Genomic DNA, 21079 nt, shown 5'->3' on the forward strand with positions numbered 1-21079 from the left:
GTAAGAAGCAGAAATCCAGTCATGTACACTCTGGATATTTTTTGGTTTCCCACAATGTTACCAAAATGCCTTGCTCTCGGCCATCTCCAGATTCTTTCTGCCCCTTTTAAAAAGCCTCCTTATTCGAAAAAATTAATAAAGAAAGATGAAACAGGGGTGAATGAATGTCGTTTCATATTCCTGTTTGTCACCACTGGAAGGGCATTTCCATAACTGCAGGTTGGCATTCAAGAAGAGAAGGGACGCTGCCATTTTAGATATCCCGGGTATTTTTTTATGATGTGAGGCATTTGGAATAAAGGAATCGCAGCTCGGAAAAGTTACCTTCTACAACATTCAGAATCCTTCCGCTGGCACTATCAGATTTTTGGTACTTCAAAAGGTAGTCACGAAACTTAACAAACACACAAAAGGTGGTGCTTTTAAAAAATCCCCAAAAGTGAATGGCCCACCTGAGGGGAGGAGTATTTGAGTTGCAGGCATGCCTTTTATGACATGACACAGAATGGAAGGAGCCCAGCTTCTCTCCTAGCTGAAGGACGTGCTGTGCGATCCCTTCTCAGATGACAACCATCTTCATTCACCCCAGGCTCTTTGCGCCTGTGGTTTGCACTCGGCAAGCGAGCCGAAAGGTTTCACATCTGCCTCAAACCCACCCCGGTTTCCTCTTTCCCCTGGGACAGGTGGCCAGGGCCACGGCAGCTGTAAAAGTCTATTTTTGTCCTACGCTTCATTACTGCAAGCCTTGAACAGCATGAGCTGCTCCGGCTCACATCCTGAAGATAAAAGCAATTCATGCAGAACCCCCTACAGTTCCTCCAAAAAAACAGCGAGATGAACAAGCAAGATGCTTTCCTCTTTGAGAAAGAAAGGCAATGACAAGTTTAATTCAGAACCGATAAACCAAGATAAGAACATCCTTCTTCTGCTACCCTTCCGTCCCATAAGGCGACGCTACTGAGACAGTGAACTGTTGACCTTGAGCTGCAAGCCACAAACTTTCCCCCATTTAAATCTCACTCAAGCCTTTGATAACAACCTGCTTACTTATCCGTATTTAGGAGATATTAATATCAGTGTGACTTACAGGGTTGTTACAAAGAGGTACAGGAGCAATCCCAGGCAAGTTTGTTCAGAAATATGTCCTACTGTGTTCACCAGGACTTCCTTCCTTCCTTCCTTCCGTCAGTAAACAAAAGGCAGAGTTGGATAACTCAGTCCAAGGTCAGAAGCCAGAGACTCGGTCAGAACCAGCAGTAATAATGCTGGAGTCAAGGAATCACAAAGATAAGTCCAGGTTTTGTCCAAGAGTCAAGATAGCTCCAGGAAATACCAAAACAGGTAAAGACAACACACTGATTCATCATGGCAGCCTGCTTTATATGGGGAGTCCATGCATTTACATTGCTCTCAGCTGAAGTCCTTAGCTAGGGACCTTCAGTAATTCCACATTGGTCTCAGGTGAGTGTTTCTACACCTTCCTGCCTTCCTTCCTTTATAACAGTGGTCCCCAACCTTGGGCCTCCAGATGTTCTTGGACTGCAACTCCCAGAAGCCTTCACCACTACCTCTGCTGGCCAGGATTTCTGGGAGTTGAAGTCCAAAAACATCTGGAGGCTCAAGGTTGGAGACCACTGCTTTATAACATTTTTGCCCTGTCTTTCTCCTTAAAAAGCACCCCAGGCAACTAACATCATCAAAAACACCATTTTAAAAGCTAAAAACAGTAAATTATTCAAATATAAAAGAATGAATAACATTATGTTCCAAGTTTAGGGAAACGTTTTACAACAAACAAATTTAGAAAACATCAACCCTCCTGGTTTTTTGTATCCTAGTCATTGAGGGAAAGCTTGCTTGCAGAGAAAGGTATTTGCCCGCTTGCGGAAGGACAGCGAAGATGGAGCCAGCCTGTGGAAGGGAGTTCCAGAGGCTAAGCACACAGGATGTCGGCAGGATGCGTGTTCGGGACTGCAACCTGCCGTTTCCCCTACTTTTATATTTGAACCTGAAGTGGCAAGGATTGAACTGGAAACTGTCTGGGTGCAGAGTTTGTGCTAACAAACAGAATTTATAGGTGAAGAGCAGAGAGGGGCGCGCCCATGCTAAATCATGAGCACTCGTGCTGTTGACCACAGCCTTCCACTCCTCACCTCTTCCTTGTGTTAGACATTAAAACGGATCCTTCGTAGGTCCGGGGCCTGTCCTCTTGAGCTCTGTAATGGCACGCTAATGATGCTATAAATACATACAGTGAGGTTCACATAATCAGTCAGATTAAATAGCACTATTTCTATGAAGAAGCTCTAAACTGGGGCACAGAAGCACTGAGAAGTGGTATAAAGAGTAATGCATGGAGGGAATTCAGCATGCAAGTTGCCTGGAAGCCGCTCATATGGTCTGGTCATGTAGTCTGGTGCTGCCTGCTTTGACTGGCAGCAGCTCTCTAGCAAGGACATTTCCTCTCTACCTTTTCATGTCAACTGGAAAGTTTCATTGCTTGAACCCGAGATTGCCGGACTGCAGCAGAGCACGAGGTTCATTGGAATCTATTACAGTTGTGCCCCGCTTAACGATTGCCTCGCTTAACGAGAAATCTGCTTTACGATGAGGTTTTTGCGAGCGCAATTGCAATTGCAAAACGATGGTCTAAATGGGGGTATTTCGCTTTGCAATGATCAGTCCCCTGCTTTGGGAATCGATTTTCGCTTTACGACGATCAAAAACAGCTGATCGTCGGGTTTCAAAATGGCCCCCGGCTGAAGAAAATTGCCCCCCGCTGTGCTTAGGGTCGGATTCCTCGCTGCACAGGCATTGAAAATGGCCACCCCTATGGAGGATCTTCACTGGACTGTGAGTTTTCAGCCCACTGGAACACATTAACCGGGTTTTAATGCGTTTCAGTAGGCTTTTTTATTTTGTTTGACTATGTTTTCGCTCTACAACAATTTCGCTGGAATGAGTTAACATCGTCAAGTGAGGCACCACTGTATCACCATTGGAGTCTCTATTAAAATCTATGACAGCCCACTACCCAGATGTTGCCTGGAGAGGATGGCAGAGTTAGCCCAAGAAAGACATCACACGTTCGTTTGTGCTTGACTAGCCCATCTCCAAGTTCGCAGGGGGGGGGAGCATCTCATGGGGGAAACGATGTTCCTCTAGATATTGTAAACCTAAAACTCTCACTGGACCAGCCAACAAGGCAGCTTACAGAATTAAAACAGTATTTAAAAGCTAAAACAGTAAGTATACAAGTATTTAAAAAGAATTAAACAAGTACTATATTGAAATGGTAACTAAGATCAATATTAAAACACATTTGAAACAACAGAGCACAACCGTCATCCCTGATGACCAGTTATTAAGGAAATGCCTGCCTGAAGAGAAAGGTCTTTGCTTGCCTGTGGAAGGATGGCAAAGATGAGGCCAATCAGGCCTCCAGTGGGAGGGAGTTCCAAAGTCTAAAGGAGCAGCCACAGAGAAGGCTCTCTCTCTGTCCCCACCAAGCACACCTGTGAGGGTATTGGGACCGAGAGAAGGGCCTCCCCTGATGATCTTAATACCTGGGCAGGCTCATAGAGGGAGATGCAGTCTTTTAGTTACAGTAGCTGTTTAGAGCTTTATAGGTTAAAACCAGCACAGTGGTGCCTCGCTAGACGATGATAATCCGTTCCACTGAAATCGCTGTTTAGCGAAATCACTGTCTACCGAAAAGCATTTCCCCATTGGAATGCATTGAAACCTGTTTAATGTGTTCCAATGGGGAAGAATCGTTGTTGTCCAGCGAAGATCGGCCATAGAAAAACCGCCGTCTTGCAGAGCTTAGATCCCGAAAACACCTGTTTTGTGAGTGCGGAGGAAGCTGTCAAAATCATCGTCTAGCGAAAATCGGTTTGCAAAGCAGGGACCAAACATTGTCCAGCGAAATTCCCCCATAGGAATCACTGTTTTGCGAATCGCTATAGTGATCGCAAAAAGTCAATGTCTAGCGAAAAACCTGTCATGCGGGGTAACTGTTTAGTGAGGCACCACTGCACTCTGAATTGTGCCCAGAAACAGATTGCCAGCCAGTGGAGCTGTTGTAGCAGGAGTGTTACTTGTTCCCTGTAACCATCTCCAATGTTCAAATTTTATGGAGGTACAGATCAAAAAAAAATCTGGAGTGCTACAGTTGCCCTTCTCTGTGCTACTCGGGTTGAGATACCAGACAGAAACCTACAGACGGTCTATGTATGTGCCTCGGCACTCACAAATGGCCAGTGAAGCAGAACGGATCTTATTGATTCCCTGCACGGAAAAATCTTCTCCTGAAAATGCCCTACGATGGGGCATCTTCCTGTATCTTCCCAGGAGACTGGTGTACATGTGGACTCTTGAATTCTGTCAGCCAGGCATGGCCTTGAAATTGTAGTCTGAATAGCAATTTTCACATGTTCTGGACTTCCAGGCAGGCTTTGACAAAGGGACAGAGTGTTATTCATGGGATCTGCTCTGTTTCAAAGGCCAGCAACACTCCTGATTTTCATCTCACCTGCTGAAGGCGTTTGTCCAAAAGAAAGGCAGTTAATGATACTTCTCCACCATCACATTTCTGAAGAATATGTTGTTCCGCATATTTTCTTGAAATATCACTTTTGAGTGGCCTAATCCCTGAAAGCGTGTGGGTTTTGTCCGGAACGATTGATCCTCTTTTCTTGTGGATGTATGCAAATTTAAGCAACTTTATCAATGAGCGTGCATGTCAACTGGGGCATATTCCTTGTGCATCAGAGCTATCTTTAACCGGGCATCGGTCCTACCCAGAACCAAATATGACTGTTAACAATCCAAACACGCAGTTCAATAAAGATGGTTATTAATGTGTCAAGCTGAGTCTTACGGAGGCCAACCGATATCTCCCAAGACTATTAAACTGAACTCTACCTTGTTTAACTGTAAATTACATTTTGCCCAGACAAATAACATACGTTCTTATCAGGCTCCCCATAATAAGCTTGCTTATTAAGAGAGATGGCAGGGACCGAGTCATCAACGGATCTGCCTGCTTGCTCAGCGAGTGTTATCACCACCAGGGATTTCAACTTGATCTTTCTTAGTGATCAGCTCACCCTCCAACTGCTGTGTGCAGACACTTTAGCCTGATCATTTACTGAGACAAGAGGCAGATTTACAGAGCAGTCTCCGTCCATAGATCACTTTAAGGACTTCACGGCTCATGCACTGATAAACTTTTCACTGTGCCTGTCTGGATTAGGTTTTAGCCACCGCTGAACCATTTGTCCTGCTAGGTGCAAACAGAGAATTCTTTAAACTCTTACGTTTTTCTTGCTTTTAAGAAAACCTCAACTAGGACGTTGGTGGGGCCAAAATAATTAAAGCAATGTGTTCTTTTCAAAACAACAACCAACCAACCAATCAAACAAATGTTACTCAGACTTAAACTCAGTACATTTTATATACTGATTATTTATTTATTTATTTAAAATATTCGTACCCCGCCTTTCTCCTTAAGAAGGACCCAAGGCGGCTTACATCGTTAAAAGACAACATTTAACCCTTAAAAACAGTAAGTATATATGTACTAAAAAGGATCAATTAAATACCACACTATACACACACACACACACACACACACACACACACACACACACACACACACACACACACACACACACACACACACACACACATACATACATACATACATACATACATACATACATACATACATACATACATACATACTGGTTGATTAAAGGTGCAACATGTCACTGCATTTGTACATTTAAAGCAGTAAGGCACTACCCTCCATTAAAAAAAACCCCACTCAGGCCAGCCAGTCACTAAGGGAAAGCTTGACTGATGAGAAAGGTGTTCACCTTAGAGGAAGGTGAGTTGTATAAAACACACAATTCAGAGTTAGATGACTTCTGGTCACTCCTTTTCTAACCTCTTGGATGTCCCACATTCAATTCCCAACATCTTCAGCTGGGACTATGAAAGAAACCTTGGAATGATCAATAATGGTCTAGCAGAGATAAGGGTCTTGAATTGCCAGACTCACCGTCAAGCTGGACCTAAGTCACATAGATCAGTGGTCCCCAACCTTGGGCCTCCAGAAGTTCTTGGACTGCTATTCCCAGAAGCCTTCACTACCACCTCTGCTGGCCAGGATTTCTGAGAGCTGAAGTCCAAGAACATCTGGAGGCCCAAGGTTGGGGACCATTGACATAGATGACTCAAGTTGAGTTTTGGGGTTTTTTTTCAATGACTTGGAACCTACCCACCCTCCCTTTTTTCTGGGGGGAAAAAGGTTCAGACTTGGGACTCGGGACCCAAAGGCCTGTCAACATCCCTGTGGGGTAGATAAACCAATGGTGTGAGTCATCATAAGATGGTTACTAAGTAGTCAAAGGAGGAACTCTTTCTTGGGTCTCATGGTGGAGACCCCCATCTCTTAGAACCTTCAGAAACAGATGTTTCTCAACATCAGCCACTAATCTGACAATTTATCCTGTCCATGAATAAATAAAAAAATAAAAATGGGGGGGGGGGAGAGAGAGACAATCTCCAGAAACACCAGGAGATGGGCTGGAGGGGATACATTATAAAGCAGTGAAGGACTCTCGCATTACTGTCTTTCCTAATGAGATCGAACGTGGCAGATGTAAAAGATTTCATTCAGCCAACAATCTCTTTTTTATGATATGAATAAACTGCTCAAACAGATTTAATCCTTTGCTAAATCAGATTATGAGAGGCAGACAAAAATCACAACTTTATTCAATATGCCATCTTATCCAGTGTGACTAATGCATTATTTGTATGAAGTTAAAGTGGAGCTTTGGTGAAAAAAGGCAAAGACGACGAAGGGAAATATTCCACGAAATAAATCAAACACTCTCTTTTATATAATCTTAACAGACAGATCCCATTAGGGTTCTGCTGTACGTAGCTGTTAGTTAAAATCATTGACCAATATCCTTATAAATTAATCAAGTGGGGGTAATGCTGCGTCGGCTGTCAACACTCACTCCTAATCTACATTTAAAATTCATGTCGGCTTCTTAAAACCTCCCTGCCCCACAAATACGTTTATCAGTCAACCCTCCTACGGAGAAGATTCACCAAAAAAAACAGCCATCTATAGAAAACCCAGCGTATCCTTGGTCATTGACCGCTCCATAGCCATGAACGCCACCACTGCTGACATAGACTATAATCTCTTGAGATCAAGTTGCTTCAACCAAACAGTTCAGGAAGATAAACTAAAGATAAACTAAAGACATCAATACCCTTTAGAGAGCCACTACAGTAACTCAAGATGCAGGAATGTGTTATGTTGGCATTGTGAGAAGCTACACCTTATGAGTAGGCAGCTTCTAAGGCCATGGGAACTACAGTGATGCCCCGCAAGATGAATGTAATCGTTCTGCGAGAATCGCTGTCTTGCGAAAAAATTGTCTTGTGAGGTTCCCTATGAGAACCTCGCAAGACGAATGAAATTTATTTGTCTTGCGAGGCATTGGTCTCAGGGGAAAAAAAAAACATCTTGCGAAGCATGGCCATAGAAGAAACTGTCCTGCGAGGCACCATAGCAATCGCAAAAACCAATCATCTTGCGGGTTTTTCATCCTGCAAGGCAATCGTCTTGCAAGGCACCACTGTATTTCTGGCTCGCCCCATGGAGGTCCCAAGACCATACACAATACCCACCCACCAAACTCATGCTGTATTTATTTCTCTGGTTCAGAAAGGGCAGGTCCAGCCACCAGAAGCCACCAAGGAGAAACTATATATTTTGAGAAAACTTCCCACACTTACACCTAACCCAGTTTTTGGTCTTCAAAGCCAAAGAAGAAGTTGAATAATATACACATTTCTTTTTAAACAATGGGCATCTAAAGCAGGGCACTGAGTTGTGGAGCTGTGGTTAAATCACATCATCTAGAGACTTATTTCGGGCTTTTAACGGGAGGGAGGAGCCCATTTCTGCTGTACATCTTAATCAAAGAAGTGAGAACTTTTAACTTCCAAGTGTCCGTGGGGTACATCATAGCCCTGGAGTTCCGTTTGGTATGTTCAGTACTACTGCAACTACTGCAGGTGCAAGAGGATTTTGGCCAAGGAGAAAGACAGAAGGGTTGCTTTATGTATTTTGATTAGGAACTACAGAAGCCTCTCCCCTGGAAGTACGATTGGCTTCTGGTTAGGCTATTCAACACTGGTTAGGCTTCACCTAGAGTACAGCAGCCAGTTCTGGACACTGTACTTTAAGCAAAATGCCCACAAACTGGAGCAAGTTCAGAGGAGGGCAACAAGGATGATCAGGGAACTGGAAACCAAGCCCAAAGGGGAAAGACTGGAGGAACTGGGCATGTTTAGCCTTGAGATAAGACAGAGGGGAGATAGGAGACCACTTTTCAAATACTTGAAAGGTAGTCCTACAGAGGAGAGGCAAGATCTGTTCCCAATCTTCCCAGAGTGCAGGACACGTAGTAATGGGCTCCAGTTGCAGGAAACCGACTTTCAACTGATTATCAAAGAAGACTTAGAACAATACAGCAATGGAGCTAACTACCTAGAGGGGGTGGGCGCTCCAACATGGGGGGCAACCAAGAGAAAATTGGACAACCCTCTATTAGATCTGCTTCGATTTGGGTTCCTGCATTAAGCAGGGGTTTGGACTCGATGGTCTTAGAGGCCCTTTCCAAGGCAATTATTCTATCTTTCTATGATTCTGTGCACAAGAATCCCACTGTTATACACAGTTCACAAAAGCTACGGTTATGCATCCAGACGTTTGACTGACCACAGTCCAATCATAAGTCCAACATTTATGCTTGTCAAGCATATGTACTAGGGAATAAGGTTTGGTCAGCTCCACAGAAATTTCCCATTGATGGCTGTGCCGTCATGACTCTCAACTGAGGGCTGTTATATCATGAGAAGTTGTCTGAAGTGGGTTTCAAATCCATGCTGACAAGAATTCTCTCTCTCTCTCAGCCCCCCTTTTATGTAATCTTTTTATCTTTTGATATCTCCATTAGTCTGTAGATAATTAGGGTCAGAGAGTTCGTGGCCAAGAGACACTAGAACAATTTAAACAACCCTTTTGATTACTAAGCACCATTAGCCAGCCGTCTTTGAAAAGCAGAGGCTTTTAAGTTGCTTTTTTTTAAAAAAAGAAGGAAATTCTGTTCTGGAAAATAGTAGCTATTTTTCAAGGGAAACTTTGCTTCTACTGACGGAAGCTAACAGGAGCAGACCGCTGACTGCTCTCTGAAATAAAAAGGGGCAGCTGTTGTGTTTGGGGGGGGGGTCCTGTGAACCATCCTGAAACAAGACCAGGATATGTTAAAACTGGCAAAGTCAGCATCGGGTTGCATGGGACCAAACAGGAAAAGAAGAGGAAAGTCACAGAGGAAAAGGACCCCAAAAGAGACCATCATAGGAATCCTTCAGTCTTGAGAGACTATGGTAACATGCTCTGCATGGAGAAGTGTCCTCTCCGGGGCATGAAGCCTGGGTAAAATAATATGGAGGATAGGCTGTTACACAAGCAGCAAATCCCCCCTCTCCACATCGGTGAAATAGTCCAATGGAAAGGCAAGAGTCAATACAACTGGTTCCGGCAATGTCGCAGGAGTTGCCAGAACGACACGAACTGCCTTTGGGACTCCAGGTCTGGATTTTGCCTCTAGGTTAACTCCTGAAGCCTTTTCCATGAGTGGATATAGCCACAAGGCAGTGGAGGTTTGAAATGATAAGAAAATGTGGGAACCCAGTGATCTGTGTGCTACGCACTCTGCTCCCTACGGTGCTAATGATGGATAAGCTTTCTACCCTGGTAGGATTCAGGTTCCTTGATGGATTGGATGAAAGATATCAAAGTCAAAAATCACTGATCTAGAAGCCTTCAAAGCTAGAAACCAACAGGGACAGACTCCAGAGATAATGCACTAAATGTATAAGGAACCACATAACAGTTTGGGGTACCACAAAATGGTAATAAATTGTGAGTTACAGTGGAGCCTCGTTAGACAGTTACCCCACATGACGGTTTTTGCACTAGACATTGACTTTTTGTGATCGCTATAGCGATTCGCAAAACAGTGGTTCGTATGGGGAATTTCGCTGGACAATGTTTGGTCCCTGCTTCGCAAACCGATTTTGGCTAGACAATTATTTTGACAGCTCCCTCCGTGCTCGGAAAACAGGTGTTTTCGGGACCTAAGCTTCGCAAGACAGCTATTTAAACAGCTGATCGGCGGTTCGCAAAGCAGCTTTCCTATGGCCGATCTTCGCTAGACAACGACGATTCTTCCCCATTGGAACACATTAAACAGGTTTCAATGCATTCCAATGGGGAAACGCTTTTCGCTAGACGATGATTTTGCTAAACAGCTATTTCAATGGAACGGATTATCATCGTCTAGCGAGGCACCATTGTACTTGGTTTACTGCCTTGGATTAAATGTGACCTGGGAGGGACAAATTTGTTTAGAAAGAAGGAGAGTGCCAGGTCCCTCACTTTTCCTGTGGGATTCTTTGCAATCCCATGTAAGACCAGCAAGAATTTCACATGTAATGGTGTAATCAATTGTGGGGTTTAGCCCCTCCCTTCCCAGTCCTCCGCTCCGGATTGTATATTTTCCCTTCGGCTGCGATGCTTATTTTGACAGGCCTTAATCCCTCAACTACATGCCAGAAGCCCAATGCGTCATTTCTTTATATTGCAAAACAGATGGGGGGAGAGAAAAGTCCAAAAGGAAACTGAAAATGTTTCTAAATAACTCCTTTGAGGAAGCCCATAATACAACTCTCCAATATAAACACACTTAAAGTTTGTAAGAGACAACAGAAGGGGAAAGAGGTGGGATCTTTAGACCCTTTGTTCCGGTTGCCTGCACATATTGCAATAAGAGTCCAATTATCCTCCTCCTTCAAAATATGGGGATCTCTCCACTCCACACATGCTCGTTAAAAAAAAAAATCACACCATTTTTTGATTGGGGGAAGGGCCAGTTTAAAACAACAACAACAAAAAATTAACAAGCTGTTTGAGACCTCGGGGCACAAAAAACAACACACACATAACAGAGCAAAAAGTTCTCGCACTGCAGCACAGGGGAGGAAAAGCACCCTACAAATAAGCCAAAGCTGCAAAACCTTGGAACAGTTCAGCTTTGTCCTGCGTGGGGGAACACCTTCTCTGTTCCCAGTCGGAGAAACCAGTCCCAGTGAACCTCCTACTGGGGCCAAGGTGAGTTGGGTTCACCTTCCCGCAGCAGAGAAAGGAAAAGAGAGAGAGAAAGGGAGACACCAACAGAGACGGTGAGCGAAATATAGAAGGGTCATTCTCTGCCAGCCACACAGCGACCCTTGACCTTTCTATTTATGCAACCATTTAGTGAGTTTAGGTGTCTTGTAAAAATGGCCACTTTTCTCAGGTTTGAAGTAAATTGGCCTACTGCCGACGCCTGAGGTAAAAACAAAGGAGAAGAGAAACTCCCTCTCGTTCAGGATGCACCTCGATTCCTCTGAAGACTCAACGTGTCTCTTCTGCTGCGGCGCAGCCTGCCTGTTCTTGTCTCCAGGTTTACTGTACACAACGTTGCAGGTTCTGCCAACAACAGTTTGCCAATAAACCTATGCAGATCACATAAGTGGGAGGAAAAGCTGTCGGAGAAAACGGTATCAACTCCCAGGAAAACATGGCAAGGGACTGGACTTTAAGAGACGAGTAGATCACTAATGTTGGGTCAGAGATACGGATGGCCGCAAATGGTCGGTTCGGCAGCTTGTGCCGGTTTGTTTATCGATCGAACGGGTGTTTAGCTGCATCCTCCAGCGGGCACCCGCTCCAAGCAGTGCCTGCAGGAGGTAGGGGAGAGAATCCTGGCCACCATCTCTGAGGGGCTAATTCAGAAGGTGCTGGGGTGCAACTTAGCCATGCTAAGTCAGGGCCATGCTCAGGCATGCGACTGAAATCTGCCCTAGTAGCCATGGCATGTGACACAGATCTTAGGCGAAGAGTGGTAGAATTTTGTCCACTATCTTTTTTAGCTGCCTCTGGGTTTTATATATATATATATTGTGAAAGAGAGAAAAGTGGGACGTAAATTAATCAATAAAAAATAATTTGACGACGTGAAACAAGGCGGTCTTTACCAGGGATCTTGGTAAGTCTTTGGATCCAAGTCCCAAGTCCGAGTCTTTGGTACCAAGTCCCAAGTCCGAGACTTTGATCCCAAGTCCCAAGGCTGAGTCTTTGGTCCCAAGTCCCAAGTCCGAGTCTTTGGTCCCAAGTCCCAAGTCTGAGTTTTGGTCCCAAGTCCCAAGGCTGAGTCTTTGGTCCCAAGTCCCAAGTCTGAGTTTTGGTCCCAAGTCCCAAGTCCGAGTCTTTGATCCCAAGTCCCAAGTCTGAGTCTTTGGTCCCAAGTCCCAAGGCTGAGTCTTTGGTCCCAAGTCCCAAGGCTGAGTCTTTGGTCCCAAGTCCCAAGGCTGAGTCTTTGGTCCCAAGTCCCAAGTCTGAGTCTTTGATCTCAAGTCCCAAGTCTGAGTCTTTGGTCCCAAGTCCCAAGGCTGAGTCTTTGGTCCCAAGTCCCAAGTCAGAGTCTTTGGTCCCAAGTCCCAAGTCTGAGTCTTTGATCCCAAGTCCCAAGTATGAGTCTTTAGTCCCAAGTCCCAAGTCAGAGTCTTTGGTCCCAAGTCCCAAGTCCAAGTCTTTGGTACCAAGTCCCAAGTCCAAGTCTTTGGTACCAAGTCCCAAGTCTGAGTCTTTGCTACCAAGTCCCAAGTCTGAGTTCCTATTAGAAACAAACTCTTTTTCCCCAGAAAAAAAGGAAGGGGAGGGAGGGTTCCTATTTAGGAGTTGAGTCCAAATCATTTTTTAAAAATGAGTCAAGTCCCTAGTATGACTTAAATTCGACTTGAAAGTGAGTCCCATGACTCAAATCTCCACCTCTGGTATTCACCAAGCTAAGTCTCCCTGGTATCTCCACGGACATGCTGTAAAATCTAGCCAGCGTTCAATTGTGCTCAATTGTGGTAGATTTATTGACCTGCCCTTCATTTTTTCTTCCTCCTAAATCAGAAAAGGAGTAAAGATAAAGACAACAGAACAAAGACGAAGAGGTTGTGGTGCCCATCTCTGAAGAAGTCCACCTTAGCTCTTGGCACTTCAGTTTGTGCGCTTGGTGCTTTTTTTGGTTTTTTGTTTTTTTCAAACTTTTCTGGATTTAGACTCCTCAAAAAATCTGAAGCCAACGTTTCATTTTCAAAAATACTCAGTGAAAGAATTTTATGACCAAAACAAAAAACAAAAAAGAAAAAAAAAACACCATCCTTGATGAAAAGCAGAGTCTTCAGTGCCTCTTTTATTTTGTCAGTTGACAGCATTAGGAAAAAGAAAAGCAGGGGGAGGTTGCACAAAAATTGTGGGATGTGGAAAAACTTACAATTTCTCTGCACAAAAACATCTCTGTAATTTTTTTTTAGAAAGAAGTCAAGGAATGCAAAAATGCACAAAAACTCTTCAAATTTTGGCCCTGCGGGAGAAAACCTTTGACATTTTCCGTTCCCACTAGCAAGAACAAGAGATGATTTACCTCTCTGCTCAGTGGGTCCCTATCAAGCTTGAATGTCATGGAGGAGAGCACCAGACCAGGTTCATATCCTTCCTTAGCCATGAAACTCACTAGATCCCCTTAGGTCTGTCAGTTTCTCAGCCTTGCTTCCCACAAAGGATCGTTGGTGATGATAAAACTGTGAACTCCACTGTAGCATTACAGTGAGCCCACCTGGGTGCTATGGCTAGAGCGCTGGATCAGGATGGAGGGAATTCTGGTTCTAGTTCCCACTGAGTTGTGAAAGTCACTTGCCACTTTCTCTCACTGGCCTACCTCGCAAGGTTGTTAGGTGGAAAAGAAGTGAGAGGCAGAAAAGCCACACAGACAGCCTTGAGCTCACTGGAGAAAGGCTAGATATGAATGTAACATCTAAATAAATTAAATGTGCAATAAATGCAGGTATTTTTAGACAAATGCACAGGTCTAACACTTAATATCAGCTATTCATCTAACTGATTGCACTGTTTGGCTTCCCTCCCCCTCCACACCTAAATCAGAGATGCAACTTAGTACAAGAAATAATGTAAGCTGTTGCATGTAATTACACACAAGAGTTAAATGCAAGGGCATCAGCAAATCCACCTGCCAGGGAGCATGTGCATCTCACAGTGCATATGTAGGATAACATGTCTACTATGTTTGCATATCACTGGTATATCTGAATATCCGACATGATGTGCATTATGTTAATAAACCTTGGTCAAGTGCCATAACATTGGTCTCTCCTACCATCCAAAGATGCCCAGCTCAGTTCTACATCTCTTCATTTGTTCTCTCCTGTTGCCCATCATATCTTGAATTTGCTCCCCCTCCAGGATCCCCTCACTTCCTCTCTTTCTTCTTTCCTACCCCATCATCCAGTTTCCAATCAAATTTCAGCATCTAAGCATTTGGGGGGCGGGGGTTAGGGAAACTATTCTGCTATGCCAAAAGGCAATGGAAAATATATACTGCTGGAATCGTAATGAAGGTGATAAAGTCTTGTGACTTGGTGTGTCTTATTTCCAATGAGCACAAACAATAGGGATGGGCAATTTCGTAATTAAAAGTAACGACTTCTTTAACATTTGCTTTTCCGGCCCACCTACCCACCCAAGGTCTGGAAATTGTAAATGAGCTAGCTTTGGTTCCATGACCCAGTCACTGAGAAACAAGCACAGGATTTAGTTCTAAGCTGACTGCGACAGCTCTGAAGTATGTTTGGAGGGACAAGTTTTAATCACTTTCTAACTGAGAAGCTACTGCCTTGTCACTTTTTGCCCTAAGATAACCGATGGGATGCAGTCACAGATGAAGAATCAGTTTGGGTCACTGTGTATCTGGCATGAACTTGAGCCCATCCCGGCCTCTTAATCAAGAGGCAAATAATTTTTTTAGAGTTTGGGTCACAAGAAGTCCCATCAAGCACAGCCCAATATTAAAAGATTCTGGGGATTGTCCTAAGACAAGGGAGCAATGTATATATCAACCTGAGTTTCTGGAGCCCAAAAACAAAGATAATGCATAAATATGCTTTATGTTGGAATTCATTCAGTGATACCAAGAAAAAAACAGAGATTTGCATGGCTCTCCCTTATACAGGAAAGACTAAGGCCTCTTGATCTTCCACCCAAAATGGTCTTAAATCTTTACAACTATTTATTTATCTCTTTAAAATATTTATACCCTATCTTTTTTCCCCCCTCAAGAGGACCCTAGGTGGCTTACAGCATTAAAACAAACAATGTGAAAAGCGAGAAGCCAACAATTTATTACAGCATTTAAAAAAGGTAAAAATAAACAGATGTCAAATTGGAAACTAGTGGATAAAAACAGTTTATGACTCTTCTGAAAACATATTAAACATATAAAGAGAAGCGACAGCAGCTTATTTGCAAGTAACCCTTCTTAGGCAGCCAGTTACTGAGGAAAAAGCTTTGCCTGAAGAGAAAGGTCTTTGCCAGCTGGCAGAAAGGCAACAAAGCTGGGGCCAGCCCAGTCTCCCGTGGGAGGGAATTCCAGAGTCTGGGAGCAGCGACAGAGAAAACCCTCATGAAACACATGTGAGCGGGTGGGGAGACCAAGAGAAAGGCCTCCCCCCGATGATGTTCACAACTATTTATCTTATTATGACTGATTTTAAAAATGCAAGCATTATGCATTAACATGAAGGCACGTGAGTCAATCAGAGCGGAAAGAAACAGCTAGCTCTCTGCCCCAAGGAGATTACAATATGCATTATGCAAAAGCAAATATTTCATACAACGCTCTGTGCCTCCTAGGAGCACAGCCAGCCTCTGTGGCCTTGGGCACACTTCACAGTCCCAGGGTGCCCTCCAGAAGAAGAGGATGGTAAACCAATAGACTCTACTTGGGAAACCCTCATCATCATCACCGGCTTAGAACTGCAGAGCTGGAAGGGATCCGATAGATCATCAAGTCCAGCCCCTCTTAAGGAGGCCCAGTGGGGGAATCAAACTCCCAACCTCTGGCTCCACAGCCAGGGGCCTAAATCACAGAGCTACCCGGCAATTCAGTGGGGTCACAATAACTCAGAACTGACTTGATGGCCTAGGATGATATTATAAGGTGCGGGAAGAGCCAATTCGTCAGAAATCTGCTCAAACCTGTAGCAGCAAGCTGCCCACCGACAGGGCTTCTGGAAATGCAGGAAAGCTTACACTTGAGAACACACATCTGTATGTGTTAGTCAAATATGGTGGCAGACCTTTGTGTATGTTTACTTGGGGGTCAGTTCTGCAAACTGCTGCAAAGTAACCGACAGATCACGATTGCCAGCCAGTTTCAAAACAAAACAAATTTGTCCCTTTCGCACAAATTCTACAAACATTTTCTATCTCCAGAATCCAGGTAGCTATTTCACAACAGGCAGTGTTGCACACCCCAGGCTGTTGTGTCACATACAGCCTGGAAAAGCAGATTTTTCATTTCTTTTCCCCCCCCTTCTTTAAATAAGTTTAATGGATTACATGAAATTATATGAGCATGTGGTTTGGGGCAAACAGCAGAGGGCTGGGGAGGGGTGTCACTCTGATTTGCAGACAGGGCGGTACATTCTTTTCCCCAAATGAAGTTGCGATCTTGCGGTTATAAACACAACCTCACACAGATCTCTGTGTGTACACAGACCCCCAAACCACCAAATCTGGATGTTTGCTTATAATAGTACACAAACCAAGGAATTTATGGAGATTCCCCCCATGCTGAGAAACACAGAAGGCTGGAAGAAGGGGGGAAAACATAGCCAAAAGCCTTAGATTCTTTTTAAAAACAAGAATACTTTGAGAAATAAAGTTAATGGTGATCAGCGTATATTATTTTATTATCTGTCCACCCTTTTAGAAAAGGAGGAGGAGAACCTAAAAATATAACAGAGAGAAAAAAGGACAGTTTCTCTTTTCCTGGAATACATCGTTTCAACATTCAAGATGCTAATCAACCAAAAAATATATATAATCACAGCCAGACTTAGTCTCCATAAACATCACAATATGCTTCTTCTTTTTTTGACGATGACACCTCCATGCTCAGTTATAACAGCTTCTATTAAATTAATGATGTTACCCACACCATAAATTAGGCAAATTGTATGCAAATACTGTTTGAGTAGCAATACAGCGGTTATCAGCTGCCTGCAAAAATAAATTAGTTTGGCAGGGTAAAGATACTGTGGAGCAGCATATTTAATTGAGCACTAATTTTATTGTGATTATTACTTTTAAGTAACAACAGTGAGGTTATTAAGTGACATAATGCGATGGTTTACACAGAGCTGATAAAACACTTCACAAGATCCGCGAGGCTTGTTTGCAGATTAATATTGATACAGGGTAATTTATGGTCCTCAGGACCAACCCTCAGCTGCGGCATCGTTTTAAAAAATAAAAATAAAATGAAACACGACAGTCATTGGGGATTCCCATCCCGGGCAATGGCAGAAGGTTTGGCAAAATGAGAGCAATTAGCTTAATATACAATCTTTATTATTTTATTCGTCAGTTCTCATTGTGTAACGTTCCAGCAAATCAAACAAGGGTCCCTTTGAAAACTCGCTGTATTTCACCGACATCTACAAGGCAGATCAAGTTTTCAAAATACGGATGATTTATTTACATACAGCAATCCATATCTTTTTATGTTGCTTACCTTATTAGTAAACTGCAGCCTTACAAACACAATCTGATTAGTTGTTTTATTATTATTATTATTATTATTATTATTATTATTATTATTATTATTATTATTATTATTATTATTATTATTATTATTATTATTATTATTATTATTATTATTATTATTATTATTATTATTATTATTATTATTATTCCCCCCCTCCACCCTTGAAGTTTCACAATAAAACACATATCACAACTCACTTGTTAGCTTGGCCAACTGAAACACCAAACCAGTTTCCAAATATTTCTGGGCAACAATGCATTTCTTATTTTCCAAGTTAAATAGCAAATCATATCACAACTTCTGTGTCACTCCAGCTCAACAAACATCAACCCTTCCACCTCCAATGTAAACAAAAATAAAAACTCTATATGTTGTTTTTGTATATTTTCTCACTTTCTTTCTTTCTTTCTGAAGCACATTTTTCTTCTAAAATAGATCAAAAAGCCTTCCGAAATGAAATAAGGTCAATGAGACGGAGTGCACATCTCCAACCGTGCCTAGGACATCAGGAGAAAGGGGGTTTTATATATATATAAAAAATTAAATAAAGCAAAACACCACACTCTTCATTTGCGAAGGGGTTAGGCAAGGTGGAGAGGGAAGAAACTGTGGCAGGCAGTTTTTGAATTAAATGGAATTCCCCGCTTCCACAAAGGCCGCCACAAAATTATACCTTTCAGGAAGCCAAAATGCAGAGGGATCTGTGCAAATAGGGTAGGAAAAAAAAGAGGGGACGTTTAGGTTAATTCCTAAACTCCAATTTTATTGAATTTTTTTTTTTTTGGAACGTTTAGGTTAATTCCTGAACTCCAATTTTATTGAATTTTTTTTTAAAAAAAGAGGAGGTGAGGGTTATTGTTTGGGCTGTCAAGGTGCCCACAATTGCACCGACAGGCGCTCGCTGGCCCGTGGAACTTCACCCGCGGGCTAGAGGAAGCCGGGCGTTCGCCAAGCGGATGGAGGGGCGTAAGTTTTGGGGGTTTTTTTTGGAGGGAGGAAACAAACCCCGCTCCTCTTTGCAATCCAGCGAGAAGAAGGTTTGGGGTCAGGGACGGAGGCAGAGGGCGAAAGCCAGCCAGCCAGCTAGCCAGCCAGCCAAAGCCGGCTCCTTCCACCGCGAGCGCCCGGCCGGCGTTTGGCGAGAGGACGCGTCCGCAAGTTGGAGAGCATCCTCCGGGCGCGTCGGGCGCCGCCGCCGGGCGCTCTCCCTCGGGATCGCCCCTTTCCCTCCGGGTTCGAGGTGACAGATCCTCACACACATACACACACATCGCCCCCTCCTCGTTATCAACACGGAGAGATCCCGAGATCGTGGCAAATCTGCATGGAGAGGGGGGGAAAAAGCACCGCGGCGAGGAGGCGAGCCAGGCAGAGAGAGGTAGGTAACAAAAGGCTTCCTCCCGACCTCGGTGCGCAAATAATCACGATGAAAGCAGAAATGACGGGAAACCTGGCAGATCGGGCAGAGAGAGAGAGATTGGGAGCTCTTACCACGGCTGGTCCAGATCCCAGTCTCGGAAGAAGTCGAATAGATCCATCACGCTGGCGGCGAGGGAGGCAGGGCGCGCGCGGCTCCGGGAAGGGCTAGTCGCCCCCTTGGCTAGCCGCTCGCCTCCGGACTCGCTTCCTCCTTTCTTTCCTTCCTCCTTCCTCTTCCTCTTCCCCGGGTCCGCCTTTCGCCCCCCCCCCCGAGCCGGGTTAGGAGAAGTCCCCCGGGCAGGGCGAGGAGGCAGGGCGCGCGGCGCAAAAGCGCATCGGGAAGGACGAGCCCGGGGGGCTCTCCTTGCGCACCGCCGCCGCCGGAGGCTGGGCTCGCTGTGCCCGGCGCTGGCCAAGGGGGCTCGCCGGCAAGAGGAGGAGGAGGCGACGGCGGCGGCTTCTTCCTCCTCCTCCTCCTCCTCCTCCTGCTCGCTTTCCCTGCTGGCCTGGCTGGCTGGCCGGCCGGGAGAGACAGCCAAGCTGCCTTCGCTGCTGCTTCTGATGCTGCTGCCGGGGCTGCTGCCGCCGCCGCCGCCTCGCCAGCCCTTTCCCGGCTCAGCACCCCCGCCGCCGCCAGGGGAGGAGCGAGCCCAAGAAGCCGCCCCGGCTCCCAGCCGAGGAGCGCCCCAGCATCTTCTCCGGCGGGGGGCCCGGGCGCCGCGGAGCGTTCACACGTGCGCGCAGCGGGCAAGACGGGCTTGGTGCTCGGTTCCTGCTCTCCCCACCCCCCGCCGCCGCCGCCCCGGGCGAGTGGAGGAGAGGCAGGCGGGAGGAGGTGGCCGAGAGCGCCTCTTCCCGGTTGCCGCGTTCACACGCCACTCGGACGCTTCCTAGCGCACGGGCTTCGCCGCCTGGACCCGAGTTTTTGGTGGCTGCCCGGGACGTCTCTTTCCCTTCCCGCCTGGTTGGAAAGGGAGAGCCGAGAAGGAGGCGCCGAGAGCCGGCCTTTCCAGTAGCTCCATGCACACGCGCTTTGACTCGCAGCGTTCACACGTTCCACGCGCAGTGCCGGGCTTTCAGCCTGCCTGGCTCTCTTACTCCTCCTCCGGTCTCGGAGCGGGCAGAACAAGAGAGCGGCGAGAAAGCCTCACCGAGCGCCACCTTCTGGTCGCCTCGCCGCCCAGAACCGGAGCTGTCATTCCTTGAGTTCACACATCGTGTTACTCACTGCACATTCACATACACGGTCGGCCTTCGGTTTTCTCAGATCTGTCCTCTGAATGATAAATGAACAAAGAGAGAAGGAGTTTTGGAACTCCACGGTCCGGGTCTTGGAGCTGAGTCCCACGGAACTCATCGGGACCTGCTTCCGAGCAGTTACGCATAGGATAGCACATTCACACATTCACTGGGAATCCCCTGAATAGCAATGTCCGTGTCAAGGCCTTTCTTTTGTGCAATCACGCACACTGCATGGTAAGGCTACAGGCCTAGAGATATTTCAGCAAGACTGCATGAAATGACTCCACCCAGCCATAGCTCTGCCTAGCTGTTATATTCCTAATCATAACATGCTGTTTAGCAAACTTCTGGATAGCTCAGTGGCTTACACATCTGGAGTTCAGTTCTCCTCTTTGACAGGGGCTGGCAAGAGATGAAATGTACCTCATTTTAGAGAAGGAGAAGCTTTTGATGGATTTGACTTTGTTAAGTCAAGCTATGACTTTTTAAATTTAAAATTCTTTCCCCCATTCAGAAAACAATGCCTAAATATCCCCAGATTTGAAACAGATTTCATAAGTTGAAAAGATCAGTCTTGCTTATCTGGAAAGAGAATGGTTGGC

General features: G+C 45.1%; 1 protein-coding gene across 2 annotated transcripts in view; it reads right to left on the reverse strand.

Annotated features, from left to right (window-relative positions):
* Positions 1–19955, reverse strand: part of AFF2 (ALF transcription elongation factor 2) — a 413936-nt gene extending 393981 nt beyond the window's left edge. For both annotated transcript variants that reach the window (XM_078380609.1, XM_072981115.2), the window contains exon 1: positions 19308–19955. In XM_078380609.1, coding sequence (XP_078236735.1) covers positions 19308–19354 — 47 coding nt within the window. In that variant the 5' untranslated portion in view covers positions 19355–19955. The remainder of the gene's footprint in view (positions 1–19307) is intronic.
* Between the last annotated feature and the right edge of the window lie 1124 nt (positions 19956–21079).

This window comes from Pogona vitticeps, chromosome 11 (genome assembly GCF_051106095.1).
Source record: "Pogona vitticeps strain Pit_001003342236 chromosome 11, PviZW2.1, whole genome shotgun sequence".
Classification (NCBI taxonomy): domain Eukaryota; kingdom Metazoa; phylum Chordata; class Lepidosauria; order Squamata; family Agamidae; genus Pogona; species Pogona vitticeps.